Source organism: Saccoglossus kowalevskii, chromosome 13, assembly GCF_978046115.1.
Source record: "Saccoglossus kowalevskii chromosome 13, keSacKowa6.1, whole genome shotgun sequence".
Lineage (NCBI taxonomy): Eukaryota > Metazoa > Hemichordata > Enteropneusta > Harrimaniidae > Saccoglossus > Saccoglossus kowalevskii.
In genome coordinates this window covers 20,962,870-20,982,358 of record NC_140653.1, presented here as the reverse complement: position 1 = coordinate 20,982,358, position 19,489 = coordinate 20,962,870, and the positions used below count along the sequence as shown (strand labels likewise).

At 34.3% G+C, this 19,489-nt stretch overlaps 1 protein-coding gene across 1 annotated transcript in view; it reads right to left on the bottom strand.

The window, feature by feature from the left end:
- LOC100313613 (G protein coupled receptor 98-like protein) overlaps window positions 1-19,489 on the bottom strand; it is a 101,462-nt gene that overhangs the window by 51,724 nt on the left and 30,249 nt on the right. Inside the window, exons 25-51 of the mRNA XM_085506661.1 lie at window positions 18,216-18,355; window positions 17,495-17,668; window positions 17,025-17,213; window positions 16,290-16,384; window positions 15,929-16,107; window positions 15,229-15,395; window positions 14,486-14,744; window positions 14,073-14,201; window positions 13,589-13,707; window positions 12,750-12,928; window positions 12,181-12,517; window positions 11,463-11,615; window positions 10,694-10,922; window positions 10,211-10,330; window positions 9,242-9,427; window positions 8,378-8,517; window positions 7,697-7,796; window positions 7,372-7,551; window positions 6,925-7,085; window positions 5,999-6,092; window positions 4,537-4,621; window positions 3,957-4,095; window positions 3,540-3,681; window positions 2,499-2,755; window positions 1,702-1,880; window positions 936-1,060; window positions 258-487 (exon numbers count right to left, since the gene is read on the bottom strand). Coding sequence (XP_085362787.1) covers window positions 258-487; window positions 936-1,060; window positions 1,702-1,880; window positions 2,499-2,755; window positions 3,540-3,681; window positions 3,957-4,095; window positions 4,537-4,621; window positions 5,999-6,092; window positions 6,925-7,085; window positions 7,372-7,551; window positions 7,697-7,796; window positions 8,378-8,517; window positions 9,242-9,427; window positions 10,211-10,330; window positions 10,694-10,922; window positions 11,463-11,615; window positions 12,181-12,517; window positions 12,750-12,928; window positions 13,589-13,707; window positions 14,073-14,201; window positions 14,486-14,744; window positions 15,229-15,395; window positions 15,929-16,107; window positions 16,290-16,384; window positions 17,025-17,213; window positions 17,495-17,668; window positions 18,216-18,355 — 4,487 coding nt within the window. The remainder of the gene's footprint in view (window positions 1-257; window positions 488-935; window positions 1,061-1,701; window positions 1,881-2,498; window positions 2,756-3,539; window positions 3,682-3,956; window positions 4,096-4,536; window positions 4,622-5,998; window positions 6,093-6,924; window positions 7,086-7,371; window positions 7,552-7,696; window positions 7,797-8,377; window positions 8,518-9,241; window positions 9,428-10,210; window positions 10,331-10,693; window positions 10,923-11,462; window positions 11,616-12,180; window positions 12,518-12,749; window positions 12,929-13,588; window positions 13,708-14,072; window positions 14,202-14,485; window positions 14,745-15,228; window positions 15,396-15,928; window positions 16,108-16,289; window positions 16,385-17,024; window positions 17,214-17,494; window positions 17,669-18,215; window positions 18,356-19,489) is intronic.

Genomic DNA, 19,489 nt, shown 5'->3' with positions numbered 1-19,489 from the left:
ACAGTTGTCAGTTTATTAAATAGGCACAGATTGTATTTCAGTTATAAATAGCAAAAAAACCAAAAACAACTATTTCCATAACTGATATTCGGTTCAAAAAAAAGTTACTGTTAGAAAATCTGTGAATAAATTCATATTCGAGTCTGATTTAGTTTAAAATTTGTAAACTGCTGGAAGAACATATTTTTGATTATAAAAACTTTATTGTTTATCTCAGTCAACATATTTTTTATTTCTTTAGGAAATGTATTTATTACCTGTACTGGTATATATTCTCCTTGCCATTTATAAAGCAGGGAGTTGGCATTAGATGTCATGTTGTCAGAGTCTGATCCATCACTACCAACCACAGTAGTCAACACACCCATTCTACCACCGTTAACTAGCACTAGATACTGATCCATACCAATATCAAAGCTATGCCAACTACGGATACCACGCCCTGATAAGGTCTGCACAACTGATAGTTCTGTCATGTCTGTACCAACTGAAATAAATTGAAATGAAATATTACACATGAGTGATACAGTAATCATGGATTACCGGTAAATTTCCACTGACGTTATTCTATTTTAGAAACATGAAGACACTGAATACGAAAACGTATGCAATACAGAAAGATGGAGTATGTGGCAACAATCACAATTTTGTTTTACTCTAAAACCACACTAACAATTTTCAGACAAGATTGCAAATGATAAAGCCACAAGGCTAGTTTTCGTCTCTCAAAAAGTGTTTATTTTTCTCTCATTATTTTGTCTCCTGATCTTCTTGTATGTAACCATGATAATGAAAAAAGTGGATGCATTGACAGGAGAACATGCAACATAAGATAATACATGTATTTGCAATAGGAATTGTTATCGCATGTTTTTACAGTAGATGCAATACTTAAAAACAGTTTGTAATCTCCTATTACAGCAAATTATATTTACCTATTGCCTTTGCTGAACCAGATGAAGTCATCCAGTTGACAGTCACAGCTCCTAGAGTTCCTCTAGCCCGGTATACAGTGAAATATGCAACATTTGTATTTTCTTCCACATTAACCGATGATCCACTGTTAATAAAAATCAATGTTCAGTATCCCTTGTTAATGACATAATCTTGGGAACCCAATTCACTGGTATATTTTCAACTTTTATCAAAATAAATAGTTACTGTATTTTCTATGAAATTGAGATGGACAGTGCTTTAAAATTGTGGTTTGGTTAAAGAGAAAAACATTTTTTGTTTTAACTAAACATTAAATGTTAAATAATGTCGTCAACACAAAGTTGTGAATGCTGTTGATACAGGATGTCAATGTCAATGTGTTAATCTAACTAGATGTGGTCTAACCACAGCTGAAATGAAAAAGTGAGAGAAATATGCGTTATCTCATAGTCAGAGTGCTGTTGCGAACTGATTAAAATCCGATATAGTGTATGGAGAGTATATTTTTTATTTTATATATATTTAATTCATTATGTACATTTTATTTCATACTCACTACCACAATTGCAATTATTATTACTTAAAATATTTATAAAATATTTGAAAAATAAAGAATTAAATATATATATATATAGAATAAATAAGTGAATCCCAAACTAGGACAGACACAGCGATGATGTAGTCTTTGTGGTTATTCAAAGTGTTTAATATACCATAGTCAATCATATTTGTATTGGATCATTTAGATAGTAATGTGTCTCTTACCCTGGTATTGCTAAAGGATAGATCTGCATCAAACCAAAAGGAGCATCATTGTCAGCAACCTGGATGTATCCTGTGTTAGGGAATCCAAGCTGAGAACCTCCTGTGGGTTCCAGTAAAGTCACCATAAAGCTTTCATCAAGTTCGGGTTCGTTATCCAACACAGCAGAAATTTCTAATACCTGAAGTGAGAATTAATTAAGAAATTAACATCTTGAAAACTTGAGAACATGCAAAACAGACTTGTAGATTTAATTATTGCTTATTTCAAGTGTACAGAAATTCCTCACCAATATATTGATAAGACTATGAGGTTTTTACAAAAATGCCACAAAGTATGCATGAAGACAATACAGCAAAAGTATCGGCTGACACATAGCGGGGGTTGATGCCGCCGTGTACTGTCATTTTTTGTGCTGTATACACATAATAACCTTATTATTATAGGTCTTCCTGATCTAGTTGCTTAGTGTAGGATTGCCCAGAGTCAAACAGTGAAGATTATTGAAACTTTCTTTATGAACTTTGGAAATACGACGTAATCATTGCATATTTAGAATTCACATTTCCTAATATGGTAGAATGCATGCAAAATTACAGCAGACTGTAACGTTTGGTGATGGTAACAGATGTATAATATTATTATGTTAATATGATACTTTTTTCAAAAAGATTTAGCAATTACAAAGTTCCTGAGGGGTATACTCAAATCAAATTCTATTACATCAAATTTGACCTCTGGTGTAACAAGCAAGTACAGTGAAAGAAAGTGCAGATTTTTGGTGTCATTATTTACTCACCGTTGTATCAATATCAGCTTCAAATGTGATAAACCCCTCAACTGGTGTGACATCAACAACTGCCTGTCCACCATCTATGTTAGTGACCAGGAATGGCACCTGAATTTCTCTAAATGCTCCTCGATCCCGTACCACAGTGAATCGAGCAACGCTGTCGGCCGTACTGGTCTCTGTCGGTTCATAGATTGTTACATTGACAAAACTCGCAAAGGATACAACACCAAATGCATCATCATTAGCGAGAATGGTGACAGTTGCTGAAAAAGTTAAACGTTGACAATAGTCAGTGAATTACCCTGCAATGTTACTGGTTACCTAGCAACGTATTGTGGGCTTGCAATTGTGAACAAAACAGCATCATTCAATCATTAGTTATATATTGATTTTTTTATAATAATTAATGAATTTATATTCATTTAAAGCGGGGGAGTCGTCACCTGTACATGCGTTCATATGGCCATAGCGTGTTATTGTTTACAAACAAGCGTATACTCATGAGCCTTTGTGTTTTTAGCGTGTGTTGTTATCGTCGCTTTGAACTCAATTCCTGCGCGTGTGGAGGTGACGATCCTCTCGCTTTAAAGCAAAATATCTACAGAAAAAAATATATATTTGGTCTATTAGAAGCGCTGCACCAATAAAAACACATACTAGCCATTAATTGCATACTGTAAAACGACTAATTTTCACTGGATTTAAATTTCGCTAATTTACCATTTCAGGCATATTTAGTTGGTTTTAAATTCACGGTTTTATCATTTAGATAAAGTGTTCTAGGCTAAATTTTACATATTCACTGGGTTTTAATTTAGCACATTTTCCGGTCAGCGAAACAAGCAAAATTAAAACCCAGTGAATAATTAATCCTTTACAATACTGGATAATAATGACAAATTGTGACCACAGACACATGTTTGTTATTTATCTAAGCATTACTAATCAAATACTATGATCTGAAAACACATAATATCATTGATAAGCCGAATTTTGAAAAAACCTTAATTTTGAATGAACTCATTAGTGTTGGAGATTATATTCTACCTTTCCTAGGAGTGCCAAGTTCTAGACCATAGTTAACATTATCAAGGATAACTTCAAACGTTTCATCATCTTCAGGAATGTCATCTTCCAGTATCTCCATGACGATTATCTTCATGCTCTCTCCATCCGTGAATGTCAACACCTGCAAATAATGAACATTAGATTAAATATCTGGTGTTCGCATTAAAACTACATTTCTACTTCTATGAAATAGTCAACATAAATGAGAAACATGTGACAATTGACAACATGTGTAAATTAATTTCCTTAGTGAATTGGTTGGGATACTAGAACAGTGACTTTTCACAAATTGAAAAGTCTTAGACACTCCACACATGGAACTAAATATCATTTCACACAATTTCAAATCCTAGAAATAGTCATTGCTATGGGTAACTATGGTATCATTGCACTCACCTGATCAGTGAATATGTAGTCAAGTTGTCTGTCAGCCTCTAATGGTTGGGTATAACAGAATACAGTGACGGTTCCGTATGTACCTTGAATACGTTCTACTATCAATGTGACGTTCATGCTGCGTTCAGTGACTGTTACGCTGAAATGGAAATACACAATATGAAAATAAATGATCCTACAACTTTTACGTTACATCATTATATTTTAGGCACTCTCCAATGAATAGACCTATGCAAATTTGAAACTGACTAATAAGTCATGTCAGCGTGGTTAAACTCTCCATAGTGATGAAAGATAATTTACAAAGATAGAATTCATATTTTTTTCAAATGCATTTTTCATAATTTCAAAAAGAGGATAAATTTAACTTGAACACCAATCTTGAGTACCGTAAAATCTGTATTAGAAGCCGCATCCCTAATAGAAGTCGCACCCATTCTTTTTGAATAATTTAGAATAAAAAATTCATCATTTCTCATATGTGTAGATGCTCTAATAGAAGCCGCATCCCCTCTGTTGCATTGTACCATTTTAATAGAAGCCGCGGCTTTTAATACAGATTTTACAGTACTAATCTTACCTAGCTGAGGTGTTAGCAAACTGTACAACTCCCTGAGTGCCATCGTTTGCACGAATTGTAACTTGTGCCAATGTATCAGCAGGACCTACAGTTGTTTGTATATAAACACACATAATTCAGTTATTTATTTTTTTGCTGGTGCTATTATTTCAGTACGACCAATTACATCCATTTGAATGTATAATACTGTGGAATACTTTATTTTCACGGGAATTAATTTTTGCTGAAAAGGCTTTTCGGGCGTTTTGTATGGAATTTATTATCACTGATTTTCGATGAGTTGAATGTAAAATATAGGAAAACAAGCAGCCTATCGGCTGAGATAGCTCCGCTGTTAGCAATGCACATTTCAATTAAAGAACTGAAGACATCATTAGAAAATGAACAATATGAATAGTATCAAAGCAATCACACTTACAGTTTTTAACAAGAAGTCGAAAATATCACTTTTTACCAAAAATGACAAAAATATTCACCAAAATTAGAGAACTGAAGATATCATCACAAAACAAACAAATCTGAGAGAGGTCCACATGTAGTACCTATATATGTAATATCAAAGCAATCGGACTTACAGTTTTCAACAAGAAGTCGAAAATATCACTTTTTACCAAAAATGACAAAAATATTCACCAAAATTAGAGAACTGAAGATATCATCACAAAATGAACAAATCTGAGAAAGGTCTACATGTAGTATCTAAATATGTAATATCAAAGCAATTGAACTTTTGGTTTTTAACAAGAAGTCGAAAATATCACTTTTTACCAAAAATTACAAAAATATTCACCAAAATTAGAGAATTGAAGATATCATCACGAAATGAACAAATCTGAGAGAGGTCTACATGTAGTACCCATATATGTAGTATCAAAGCAATTGGACTTGCGGTTTTTAACAAGAAGTCGAAAATATCACTTTTTACCAAAAATGACAAAAATATTCACCAAAATTAGAGAATTAAAGATATCATTACAAAATGAACAAATCTGAGAGAGGTCCACATGTAGTACCTATATATGTAATATCAAAGCAATTGCACTTGCGGTTTTTAACAAGAAGTCGAAAATATCACTTTTTACCAAAAATGACAAAAATATTCACCAAAATTAGAGAATTAAAGATATCAACATGAAATGAACAAACCTAAGAGAGGTCTACCCAAGGTACATATACACCAAGTGTCAAAACATTCAGGCTTGTAGTTTTCAAGAAGAAGTTGAGAAAGTAAAACATTGACACGGACGACGACGACGGACAATCACTCATATGATAAGCTCCGCTCGACAAAGTCGACAGCGGAGCTAAAAAGTATATTCGCTGGATTTTATTTTCACAAAATCATCCCTTCAGCGAAAATAGCAAAAATAAATTCCAAGCGAAAATAAAGTATTCTACAGTAATTAGGAAACAGAATCATTTATCAACTTAACATTGTGAATATTATAGTAAGAATTCCTACCTAGTTTAGGTGGTGTATCAGTGGTTGGGGTACTCATTAACATCACAGATGTAAGATTGACAAGAAATACTTCATCTAGCTCTGGTATTGTATCCTAGAAATAGAGAAAATTATATCCAAGTGAACTCAGAATAAAATGATCACCAATACGACCGAGAATTTATAAGTCTTTCACAGAAAAACCTATCAAAACTAAACAGGGAGCGGGAAAAATGTTCGTGGATGTTTGGTTTACATTCATTTTTATACAGTTCAACTCGTGTATTAAAACTGAACACCAGAGGCACCTAGGAAATGTGTTTCGTTTACAGAGGTAATAATTGGTTTATAGATCTTTCATAAAAACAGGACAACCAGACTAAAAAAAACATTCAGGCAGTTTTTAACATGTTCAGTTAAGAAAAAGTATATTGTAGTTTTTCAGTTTTAAGATTCATTACGGTACCAGGTTAAAGACCCAGGTATACTATAAATACGCTCTTAAACAATAGGGATTATTTCCTTGCTTGTCACGCTGTAGTAAACAGCTCCAGCCAAGCTCCGGTCAAAACGCGTTTTCTGGAACTTGCAGGTCGATTATGTCGTGCCAAAGTGGATGCATGTGACTATGAATATCACAGCAGTGACTGTGTGTAGTATTTATGACAATAAATAGTGTACGAGCTGAGATTTTGGCGGATAAAAGTCAAAAACACAAACCGGGGAAAGGGACCCGCTACTAATCTTGAATAATTAACTACTGTCAATCAAAGTCACGTGATGTTGGACCACTGAAACAGGATGCGTCAAAGGCTACGCAAGTGATTAACAACACTCATTAGCATAGCCACACCTCCAATTCACACTTGCCCAGGGCAAGTGAATTGGGCCTTTAAAGTTTCACAACTTAAAGCATCCAAAAAAAAAAACAGTTTGTAAGATCTCACCTCCAATATCTGTACTTGTATAGGTTGATTTACAATGCCGTCAGTGAAGTCAATGTAACCGGTATGCGGTATGAAGTCAGTGTTAGACGAGGCAATGTTATCATACGGCGTCAATGGATTAATACTGCCAGCCCGAATCTCATAAAATATTCGAACGTATCCTAGAAAGTAATGAAACCTAAACCATTAACGCTACAATAGAGATTTTTATTATTTCACTACCTTCAAAATAATCTGATCAATTTTCCCATACAATTTACACATCTAGCAACAAAGTACTTTAGGTCATTCACCACTTCTGTGGAGAGCCATTATATTCAGGCTTTGCAGTCGTCACACTGAGTGCATCTCATTCTTAAAATATGCGCATTTAAAAAAAAAAAAATTTTAAATAAAAATCAACCATCACAATTAACGAGAGAGAATAATATGAAAACATTTTCTTACCAATGGAACCAAACTTTCTTTCAACAATCAATTCTTCTACTTTGTCAGCTTCATCAGTTTTCAGCTCAACGGATCCCGGCGTGAATACAAATATACCGTATGGTTCATCGCTGGCTTCAATTGTTATGCTAGCTGTTGAACCCTGGGTGTCCAGACCAGCCGCTCCAGTCTGTGGTACACCTGGTGTAAGGATATCAGTGTCAGAGTTTGTCAACACATGCAACACACATGTGGTTTCATACACCATTCCATAGATTGTTCAATATCTTAAGAACTTGTTCTTAAAATAAACACGGTTTTTAGAACAAAATTGTGGTTTTCTTACCTTCAGTGATGGGGTCATGTAGTTTTATAACGTATTCCTCGTTGGTTTCTGGTGTGTCGTCTACCAATGTATAGATAGATATAACTTGGATAGACTGACCCTGCCCACAAGAAAAAATATGTACCGCAATGTGAGTTCAAAACATTTATTTTTGAGAAATTGTTATTATGTGTATGTGTACAATTCATGATATCGAAAATAATCAAACATTTTCTGGAGTCCAGAATGTAGAGATGCAATGTGTCCAACAACAGCAGCATCAGCTATATAGTGTAATTTGTCTTTTTTATGAATTAACTGCCACAAAAATAGGAAAATCTTCCTATCATAATGGTATGCTATCCCAGCAGCAACCACTTTAACCAAGGTTCTCTCCAAGTTGCATCATTGTCTCAGTGTATTAGATCTGCCATTGGACCTTGGCCAACCAAATAAAATCTGTCTAAGCTCTGGTTAATCACATGTTCAGTACAACGACCACTGAATTACCAGTAAAGATACTGATTCAAATTTAACAGGATTTGTCATAAAGTGCCCATGTCTGAGTTGTTTGCATATTATTAATGTAGCTATCATGCCATGTTAAAAAGAAAGAACTAGATTCATTCATACATTGATACAATACTAGCAATTTATGTTTCCATAGACAATAATGTTTATTGGGCAATGGTATGTCCTAACCTCAGCAAACACAAGAGTTCCATTGATGTCTTGAAAATTAAGTTGTGGCAGATGATTGTTTACACCTTCTATTTTCCAACTAACTTCAACTGTACCGACTGCTGGTGGTGATCTTTCCACCGTCACTTCAAATCTGTCACCTTGAAAAAAAAAAAAAATATGGCATTTATTAAGGGATCCTCCCAAAAATGCACAGAAAGTACCACAGCTAAATAGAAATCTGATTAAAATATAATGTACCTATAGGTTCCATTTTATATTCTTTTATTGTTTTTGGTTTTACTTGCTGTTATTATGGGTTTTTTTTATATAGTATCACGATATTTAAAGCGGGAGGGCCGTCACCAGTGCATGCACGAAAATTGAGTCCCAAGAGATGATAACTACACACGCTAAAACGCAAAGGCTCATGGGTAGACACTTGTTTGTAAACAATGACATGTTATGGCCACCTGATGCCTGCGTAGGTGACGACTCCCCGCTTTAAGGCGACTTATTAACGATAAATAAAAAACTTAACAATATTCAGGGATTGCATTAACCCCATATTTTGCTTCCCTGACTCCAATTATTGAAGAGGGACCTGGTTTTTCAGGCAAGCTGGGGTCCAATCTCTAATAAGGTTATCCAGTATAAAATTTTGTAAGTGGGACTCGTCTTGCCAAGACACTAGCGCAAACCCTGATATTCATAAATAAACAAAAATAACAAAAACAAATATAAAATTTAACTACATCAGATTTTAATTAGATTGAGGCGAATAGTTTCTGATGTAGAGTTGGATTGGTAAATCTTTTAGATTCACAATCATAAATTTGGTGTCGAAAAGATTGAAGTAAAATGGAAATATTAAACATTTCCTACCTTCCTTGACAATGTATGATAGGACAGTAAACTTGAGAACACCAGCAACGTAGTCATTGGCCAGTATCGTCACAGTCACGTAGTCTCTTCTACCAAGTATACTGCCACCACCAGGATTGAATAACTCAACTATCAGGGTTTCATTTACCTCAGGAATTACATCATCACGAATACTCAAAGTGATTTCTGTAAATAAAATATTCCATAAATCATCAGTGTAAGGTAAGACAAATCTTTCAACATGAGCAGAGAAATTATGACAGAATGCATTGTTGTTAATGTTCATGCTTGAATAGGTGATATTCCGTACAATTGCGAGATCTCGCGACATGCATGAAAGACGCGCGTTGAAAGTCTGCTGCAAAAATCGATTTTTGTTATTTCGTAGCTCACATCGGCCGGCCGATCTTCAACAGAGGAATATTGTTTCCGAATACCCTTACTTAATCGAAATTGCCTATCATCAAATGTGTACAGCACATTATTAAGCATGGAAATGTCCCCCAAAATACTTTCGCATTTGTCGAATCCCACACGATGTTTGATGCGACTACGACGCTATGACCTTTGTTTGTCACACGTGATTCTCGCAGTGAACGGAAAAATGGTCTATTAAATCTTAAAATATGTACAGGCTTCATTTAACTTTAATTTAGTATTTAGACAGTGTCCGGGTTGGTGATGATGATTTTGAGAATGAAAGAAATTGCATCAAATATAGTTTATATATGTAAGTAGATTACTGTAGAATACTTTATTTTCGCTTGGAATTTATTTTATTTTCACGAAATCATCCCTTCAGCAAAAATAAAATCCAGCGAATATACTTTTTTTCCTATATTTCACATTCAACTCATCAAAAAATCAGTGAAAATAAATTCCAAGCAAAACGCCCAAAAAAGCCTTTTCAGCAAAAATTAATTCCAGCGAAAATAAAATATTTCACAGTATTCTGTTTCTATTCTTTACCTTGTCTGCGTTCCCTAGGTGGGAATGTAAGAGTGGCTCCATCAGCTGTGTAGTCAAGCCTGTTAGAAGCAGTACCACCGGCAACACGCCATGATATGGATACATCTCCAATGGCACCTCCTGAACATGATTAAATTTGACACATTTTCATTTTTTATTACCAGTACAAAGTAACGCATCTTTTGTTTGCTTCTGTCACCGCACCATCAAAGATTATTCGATTTTGGTCAATAAACTGCCTCATTGTCATTATTAAGTCTTGGACATGGCGAATTTCATGGATTACAGTCCTCAAGTAGATCCTCAAATTATTAATTACAATTACAAACAAGAGTTTACAATGTGGATCAGTTTCCCAAAATACAGAACATACATTGCCCAACATCTGAGCTTAGGTATGAAGACAATAGATTTGATTTATTGTGTCCATCTAAATATACAACTGCAGGCATGTAACATGATATTAACTTCAAATCAACTCACCAGTTCTTTCTATAACAAGTTCCACACTTACTGACAGGCCATCCCTTTCTTCAACAGCTATACTCTGACCATTTTCGGTAGCATCAGGGCTATTACTGTAAATTGTCCAGACGCCGTTAGCATCATCGTTACTACCGATAATCACCTCTGCTTCAGTCTGCTGTCCAAGTTGTGGCTGATTCTGTGGTAATGGTACCAGGTCTAAGAGTCGGACACTCTCCAGTTTCACCTGTTAAGAGTATGAAACAACTCAATCAGGAATGAAGTGACCAGTACATCCAAAAAAGGATTGCTGGGACCTCAAAGTTCAAATCCTGTTTGACCAATAACTAATCATGTTTGAAATTACATATGCTGAATGATCAGTTCATTACAGAAAGGCCTTCCCTGATTGGTTGATCTCATTGGAATATGATTCTGAGAATTTTGATTTATGCATGGTATGCATTACAGCTAGTCAGAAGCAAAAAAAGTCCTACAAAAAAAGATACTGCATATGAGGTACTGTAAAATGACTAATTTTCACTGGATTTAAATTCCGCTGATTTACCATTTCAGGCATATACAGTGGGTTTTAAATTCACAGTTTTATCATTTAGATAACGTGTTCTATGCTAAATTTTACATATTCACTAGGTTTTAATTAAGCACATTTTCCAGTCAGCGAAATAAGCAAAATTAAAACCCAGTGAATAATTAACCCCTTTACAGTAGTTAGAATTGCTTGACTTGTTAGAAAAAATAAATACAGTATAAATTTATGTCATACCTGGAAAGATTCATCCAATTCTGGGATAGAGTCATTGAGAACAACAACAGTTACATATCCAAAGCTAGCCCCATCTGATATCTGGATTGATCCACTGTTAACTGGTGCAAAGTCCACACCAGCTGCAGCCTGGCCATCATACAATGGCTGTACCTACGTGAGATGAATATAACAACCAGGATGGTAAAAAAAATGATAAATTTATAGGCTATGTAATTAATAAAACCAGTACTCATATTACCAAACAAAATAATAAATTATTGAATATTTGACAAAAAAATTTAAAATGGCAGTATGAAGGTGCTATAATTTCAGGTGTAGGTGGTGTTCCTTTTTTTACCCCAGACAGCAATAATTTATGCATAAGCTGACTGTATGGAGGCACTATAATACCATGTTAGGACACTGTTCCATTGTTTATCAAAGATGATGCGCACATATGTAATATATATCAAAGTAAATTATATTTATCTGAACCGGTAAAATAACAATAGAACTCATTCCAAACCTTTGAAACTAAAACCCAGTGAAAAAGCTAAAACATCAAATTAGTGAAATTAAGTGCCAGTGAAAATCAATGGTTTTACAGCATGTTATTCATATAATTCATAGAAGAAAAAAAATCAAAATGGCAGTATGAGGGCGCTATATTACCACGTGAGGGCGCTGTTCTATGGGATGATTTCTGTAGCTATAATTTTTCAAAGTAATTTACTACCTTATTCATATCTTTGACATAGTATGAGAATCCTGTGGAAGCATCAAATGAAGTGCTATCAGCAGACAGAGACCACCAACACTCCACGTCAGTATTAACATCATCTTTAAATTCAAAAGATGCACATGCTTTCTCTTGCAAACACCGACCAGCGCATTCACCAAGTGGGAAGGACATTTGACTGACATCAATGTAGTTCTTAGGCTGTCCCATTATACTGCCCTCTAGCGGGGAATGGTAGTAATCTAAGACTGTGTCACTGCCCGCAGTGGCTGACATCATAAGACTGGTTTCCTTGGTACTGTAGAAGACTTCCAAGTCTCCGAACGTTCCACGGCTATAATAACAACGTAATAATCACAAGTTCAATGAAGTTTTGTTCTTTTTTGAAAATGTTCGAACGTGAATGTTTGTATAAATATTACCACAATCTTATTAAGGTAGTAAATGAATTACAGTGTTATTTCAGAAAATCTGTTGATGTTTGGTAATTCTGTTATGTTTAGGTGTGAATAAACTGAAAGCGTTTAAAGTATTCACTTGTGTCATGCTTTGAAGTGATTCCATACCTTCTATTAACTCGTATATTAGCCACTGTGTTGCCTTCTTCTTCCAATACCACATACTGTGAGTTAGCAAACTGTATCACACCATGTGGGTCATCGTTGGCTTCTATGACAATCGTGGCTTCAGACTGGGGACCCACCATACCACCATTACTTGCACTCAAGAGTTTTAACTGGATTTCCTGCAAGAGATATCAAATGGATGGATGGATGGATATAGATCAATGAAATTGAAAACAGAATAATGTTGAAATATTTAGACACAAGTTGTGCACAAAGTAACAATTGCACAAGTGTTCTTTTAAGTTGCTATGGGTAATCTTTTTATTTCTCAATATTTCGACATTTTACAAATTATAACCTACATGTACTGTGTCATACCTCTGTATCAGTGCAAGGCACATATGATTTTATTAAAGAAGCAATAAGAACAAAAAAAAAAATATATTTTTAATACTGTTGTTCAAGACTCCATACTGTAGACCAAATAATGATTTAACGTATATTCAAATAGTTGTGTTTGCAAGACACACAAATTCAAAAAAAATCAAAACCACTAATATGTACATACCAAAACAACCAATGCACATTGTTTTATTGAACAAATATTCAGATGTGAGCTACATAAACAGCATTTATATGTCACGATAAAACATATTCTAATGTATCTATCAATATACAATATCAACACTAAAAATTACATCCATATTGCATCTTTAAGAACAGATACTTTAGACAATTAAAATGTCAGAATTATGTAATCTGATATTTTAACATTTAAAAAAAGAACCTTGTCACTGCATTCCTATGTAAAATGAACTGTGAGATTGTGTGGGACTGACCTCTCGTTCTTCTGGTACATCATCTGGTAGGATCTCTAATCTGAATGTTTCATGCGTCATAGTAGATAAGAAGTACAACACACCACCAGTCGGTAAAACGTCAGTTGTTGCTAACCTCCCTGTTGCCCAGAGAAAGGTTTGAAATGTAAATATACTACCAAATATATATATATCACATGCTCAATGTAAAAACTATCAATAAATAAAATTGAATAAAAGATAAATCATGCATTTTTCTGTACATCAACATTATAGGAAAAAAGTGCATTTAACAATATTTTGGTTATCACACTGTCTACTGGAAGTATTTATGTATTGATGGCTTTGGTTAATTTTCCGTTGATTTATTTTATTCTGACAGAAAAACTATATATTACCTGTGTATACTTCAAAGTTATCTACTTAGTACCTGACACTCTTCAATCTACACAGAAATCATGCAATAACCAATTTGGTAAAAAAAAAATGAACCAGTGACACTTACCATTGTAGGTTGCTTGCCATTCAACGGCAACCACACCGGATGAACCGCCTCCCCTCACAACTGTAATATTGATTGCTCTGGTTTGTCCTTCATTAGGTTCTTCTACCAGAGTATTGGAAAATGCAAAATCTGTTGAAAACAAATAGCAATCAGATGTTGATTCTCTTGCTGCATATTATTTATAAAGTGCAATAGATGTACGCTTCTCCATCCTTCCTCCTTGATCATCCTCATCCTGCCATCATCCAACCTTATTTTTAGAGGTATGACTCACTTAGTCTTTTGTCATTCACAGACCTTGCATCAGAAGGCGATATTGAGATCACAAAAAATAATGGCATTTTGGATGCATCACCATTAAGTGTGATTTACATAAAAAAAAGATTCAACTCATTGCAGGATTTCTAACTTACCAAAGCGTCCATTTGGATCATCAGAAGGCAATATTGTTATGACAGCAGATGTTGGTGATCCTAAAGACGCTCCACCAAAGATTTGATCCAATAATCTAATTTCAAATGTTTCTTCCACTTCTGGGATGCCATCGTTCACGATCTCAACTGGAATGGCTTTATACGTCTCACCATTCAATAGGATGACATCAGATGAAGACACGCTGTAATCAATACTGGCTTGTGCTGTCATAGCGATTGCTTGGAAACGAACAGTTACCTGGTGAAACAAGCATTTTGATTGGTTGAATGGTGTTCAACTAGAAGTATACAGATTGGTTCTGAAATCATGTTATGGCTCCTAGGAACTAACTAAAATTTCGTTCTCATTTATTTAGCAATGTGATTGCATTGCAAGGAATATAGGGAAATACATATGCTAGTCAGAGGTTCACGCTCAGCTATCCCAGAGTAATTCACGTCATATTACAACAGGGATATCATGCTTTGTTTTCTGCACTGAAGGCAAGAACACACAGGACAGATAGTTTTGTATATGTAAGTACATGTAGTGGGCAGAAAGTGCATGTTTGTTCACTTCTGAATTGCCACAACAGCATTGATCTCCTAGGTGAGTAATATAAAAGTTATATACATATATGATTATGCAAATTATCAATTATGCTTGATAAGTATCTCAAAATCAGTCCAAAACACCAAGAACATCTGTTTGCTTATGAAATTGAAATGTGTTTTGGGCTCACCATTCCAAATGAGCCAGCGGTTCTAGTAACATTGATGAATGGTCCGATGTGATCTTCTGTTACGACTACAGTAGATTCAGATAGCTGTAACACACCATTAGCATTGTCATTGGCAACAATTTGGATTTGTCCTATACTATCAGATCCAATTCTTGGTGATCTTTCAACTGTAGAAATATAAAGAATTACGAAAATAGTATTTAGTATTACAATGTGGCTGATCTTGTCATTGAAGTGTTTATGCAAGATTGTGTGTGAGCATACAACTGTTCAAGTGTTAGCATGTGACTGCTTGTGTTAGCATGTAATTGTTCAAGTGTTAGTATGTGACTGCTTGTGTTAACATACAACTGTTCAAGTGTTATCATGTGACTGCTTGTGTTAGCATGTAATTTTTCAAGTGTTAGCATGTGACTGTTTAAAAGTTAGTCAGTGAGTTCTTTAGTGTTAGCACATGACTATTCAAGTGTTAGCATGCGACTATTCAGGTTTTAGCATGTGACCATAAAATTGTTAGCATGTGTCATACTGTTGAAGTGTTTATTGTGTATAACCAGATAAATGTCAGCATGCAATTCATCAATTGTTAAATATATGTCTGTTTTAGCATTCACAACTGGACTTTACCCAAAGTTTTAAAAAGATTTTAATACATGCTTGAATAAAATACAAGGAGATCTTATTAAAATATAGTTGGTACCTGGACTGGACTGTGGATTGCTAATCAAATTGACATCAGTAATATAAACAAAGACAGACTCTTGTTCTTCGGGTATATTATCATCCAAAAGATCAATAGTTATATTAACTTCTGTCTGACCATCCATGAATATAACCGATCCCTGTATAGGAATAAAATCCTCAAACTCTTTGGCTCTTCTGTAGAATCAATAAAATGGAATAATATTAACAAATGTCAGTTTGGTTCCATATATTACAGTATGCTGCTGTAAGCTTGAGGAAAAAAATAATCCATTCAAAGTATGCAAATTAGTAGAATGAATCTGAGCCAACCAGAAGTGCACATGTGAGAACTCGACCAATGAAGTATTGAAACCTACCTGATGAATGGTGGCATATTTGGTAAAGTTTCAACATAATTCAATGTCGCATAATCTACTCGCACAGCACCCATGATACCAAACTCACGAATTATCTGAGACAAAAGATAAATAAATGCACAAAAGGAATATTAACATTGGGTAATAAAAACTATAACTATAGTCAATTTAAAACCCAGTGAATATGTACATTTAACAATAAAATGTATCTTTTCTTCACAAACCAGTCAATTTTAGATTTAGTAAATACCTCTGCCATATGAAATCTGATAAAATCAAGCACAGTGAATATTTCTACTTCTATAGTCGTGATAACTGTGCTTAGAGGAATGGGACCTACTAACTAGCATAGAATTACATGAGAACTGTAATGAGAGGGGGAGATAGGATTTGAAATATCTGAGTCTGGTAACATTTTTCAACAAGCAGCCTCTCGGCTGAGATAGCTCCGCTGTTAGCCATGCACATTTCAATTAAAGAACAGAAGATATCATTATAAAATGAACAAATGTGAGAGAGGTTTATCTGAGGCTCCTATATGTATAATATATAAGCAATCAGACTTGCGGTTTCTAACAAGAAGTCGAAAATATCACTATTTACCAAAATATCATCATGAAACGAACAAATCTGGGAGAGGTCTCCTTGTAGTACTTATATGTATAATATCAAAGCAATCAGACAGCGGAGCTAAGAAGACTGTCATGAACATTGTTTATATGGTGTTATTCATACCTGTAATGTGACCTGAACATTCCCTTCTTGAGAAACCACAGGTCTTGACGTAGAAGAGAACACAAATGAACCAAATGGATCATCATTGGCAGCTACTGTTACTGTAGCAACAAGATTTGATGCTTCACCAAGTTTTCCATTAGATGGGTTCTTCAATATTACTATGAATACTTCGTCTAATTCAGGAATCTGTTGAAGATAAATGAAACACAGATGATTATTATAAAATTAATATATGATTCAAATATTTGAACAGCCTGGAAATCATTGAATCATTTGGAATAAAATTTTCCAAAAGTCATTTTGGACAAAATACTACCGGGTAGATAATTGAAAATTGAAAAATGAAAATTGTTTCCACACAAATTAAAACATTTGACATTTTTTTAAAGACTTAATATCATATATCAATCCAGAATTGTAATCACATACAACACAACAGTTCAAACAAATGAAATTAATGTACTTACAGTATCTGTTAGTATTTGTATTTCAATATTTGCACTGTACTGATTGACAGCGAACGTGACTTGACCATTCGTTGTGAGTAAGTCATCAGTTGCATTGAGTCCAGTACTCAGAGGATGTTCTTCAGCAGACCAATCAAGGACCACTTCTCCCAAAGCACCCCCAGCACGAATAACCTAAATTTTGAAAAGTTGTACACATGAATTTATTCCTGACACATCTCTTGGCTTAGTAACCAAAACATTCACATCACTGTTTTCACTCAATCTTTCTGCCTGCAGTAACATATTTTGTATTTTTCTTTCAACACACATATTGCTGAGATAACAATATCAAATTACTCACTGTGAAATACTTTATTGTAGCTGGAATTAATTTTTGCTGAAAAGACTTTTTTGGTGTTTTGTATGGAATTTATTTTCACTGATTTTTGATGAGTTGAATGTAAAATATAGGAAAAACAGGTATATTTGCTGGATTTTATTTTCGCTAGATCATTCCTTCAGCGAAAATTAATTGCATGTGAAAATAAAGTATTTTACAGTATTTGGGATGAGTAGCCCAGAAAGCCAGAACGCAGAACAAGCAAATGACTCTAATTCTAACAAGTTTTCAAACTTAAAAATACTCCAAAATGTAACACTTGCACAGCCCAAACACTAACAGCTATACTGACTCCTAGCAAATGTTTCAAACTGACGATATTTAATTTGACTTGCATACCTCTAAAGACGCAGTACTGTAGCCGATAATTTCTTCAGCGACCACGGTAGATAAAGAATTATCAGCAAACTGGAACACACCATACGCATTGTCTGAATTCTCAATAATAACTTGAATTGTGGATCCAATAGCAATGGACGCTGGAAAAGACGAAATGGCTTTAAAAGTAAAATCAAGGTCTAAACATAGTAAATACAAAAACAAGTTTTAATTTTGCAAGAAGGCATTTTTGAGTCATGGAAAATTGTATAATTTCCCTAAAGTCTCAGTGATTTCAAAGATATTTATAAAAACGCGAACATTTCTGAGAGAGAAAATGATTTGCAGAATCTATAATAAAAGAAACACTAATACAGTCAAACCTCCATTAGCGACCACTTTAAGGCAATCCCAAGGCATAAAGTATGAAAACCGGTCTTATGTGACCACCCTTTCAGCAATATGTTTTGCAGATTTAATAGTGTTGTTTTAGAGACTAAAATAATAATTAGTATTCTGTTTATAAAACAATTTCTAATTTCTTAATTAAACTTCCATATAAGGTCCACTGTGTATAAAGACAAATTAAACTTTAAGGAAGTCCCTTGGGTGGTCGCTATATACAGATCTGACTGTAAAAAGAAGTTGTATCGTTATTAAATATTAGTCCACCCCAAGTTATATCAGTTGGGTGTAGAGATGATAGATACACTTGTGAGTAAGAAAACCATTCCCCTAATCCATCCCTTAGCAGCAAAGAATGGTCTGATGAACTTCAGTATTAACTGGTTTGATTATTGGCAATTATCAGCCCAACAGGAAAACGTGAAGAAACTTTGTGGATTCATGTTTTTCTTTTTGAACAACTATTTGCAATTGGAGTTAAATGAGGGTATTTTCAGGTTTGGAAATCATGATAATAAAAAGTCCACTTGAATTTAACAATAACTATAAGGGAATTACTTTCCATTGTACAATGATAATAAACAGACATAGAGTCAAATGGTTCCATGATCTCCATTACTTATTCAGAGTATCAGTTGATATACCGGTACATATGCATACCGGTACCTGTAATATTCCTAGGTTAATAGATCTATTGTGTCAGTTATATTGTTTTATTTGTAAGCATATCTTATAGTTTAAACTCCTCTTCAGCAAATCAAAAACGGACAAAACTTGGGGGTATATATTTTTTTTTTTTTTTTTTTTAAATATTTTTTGTGCCAGGCGACAGTTCCGGACATTGAGTGTCACTGTTGTCTCTCCTGACTTTTTTTTGTATGTGCAAATTG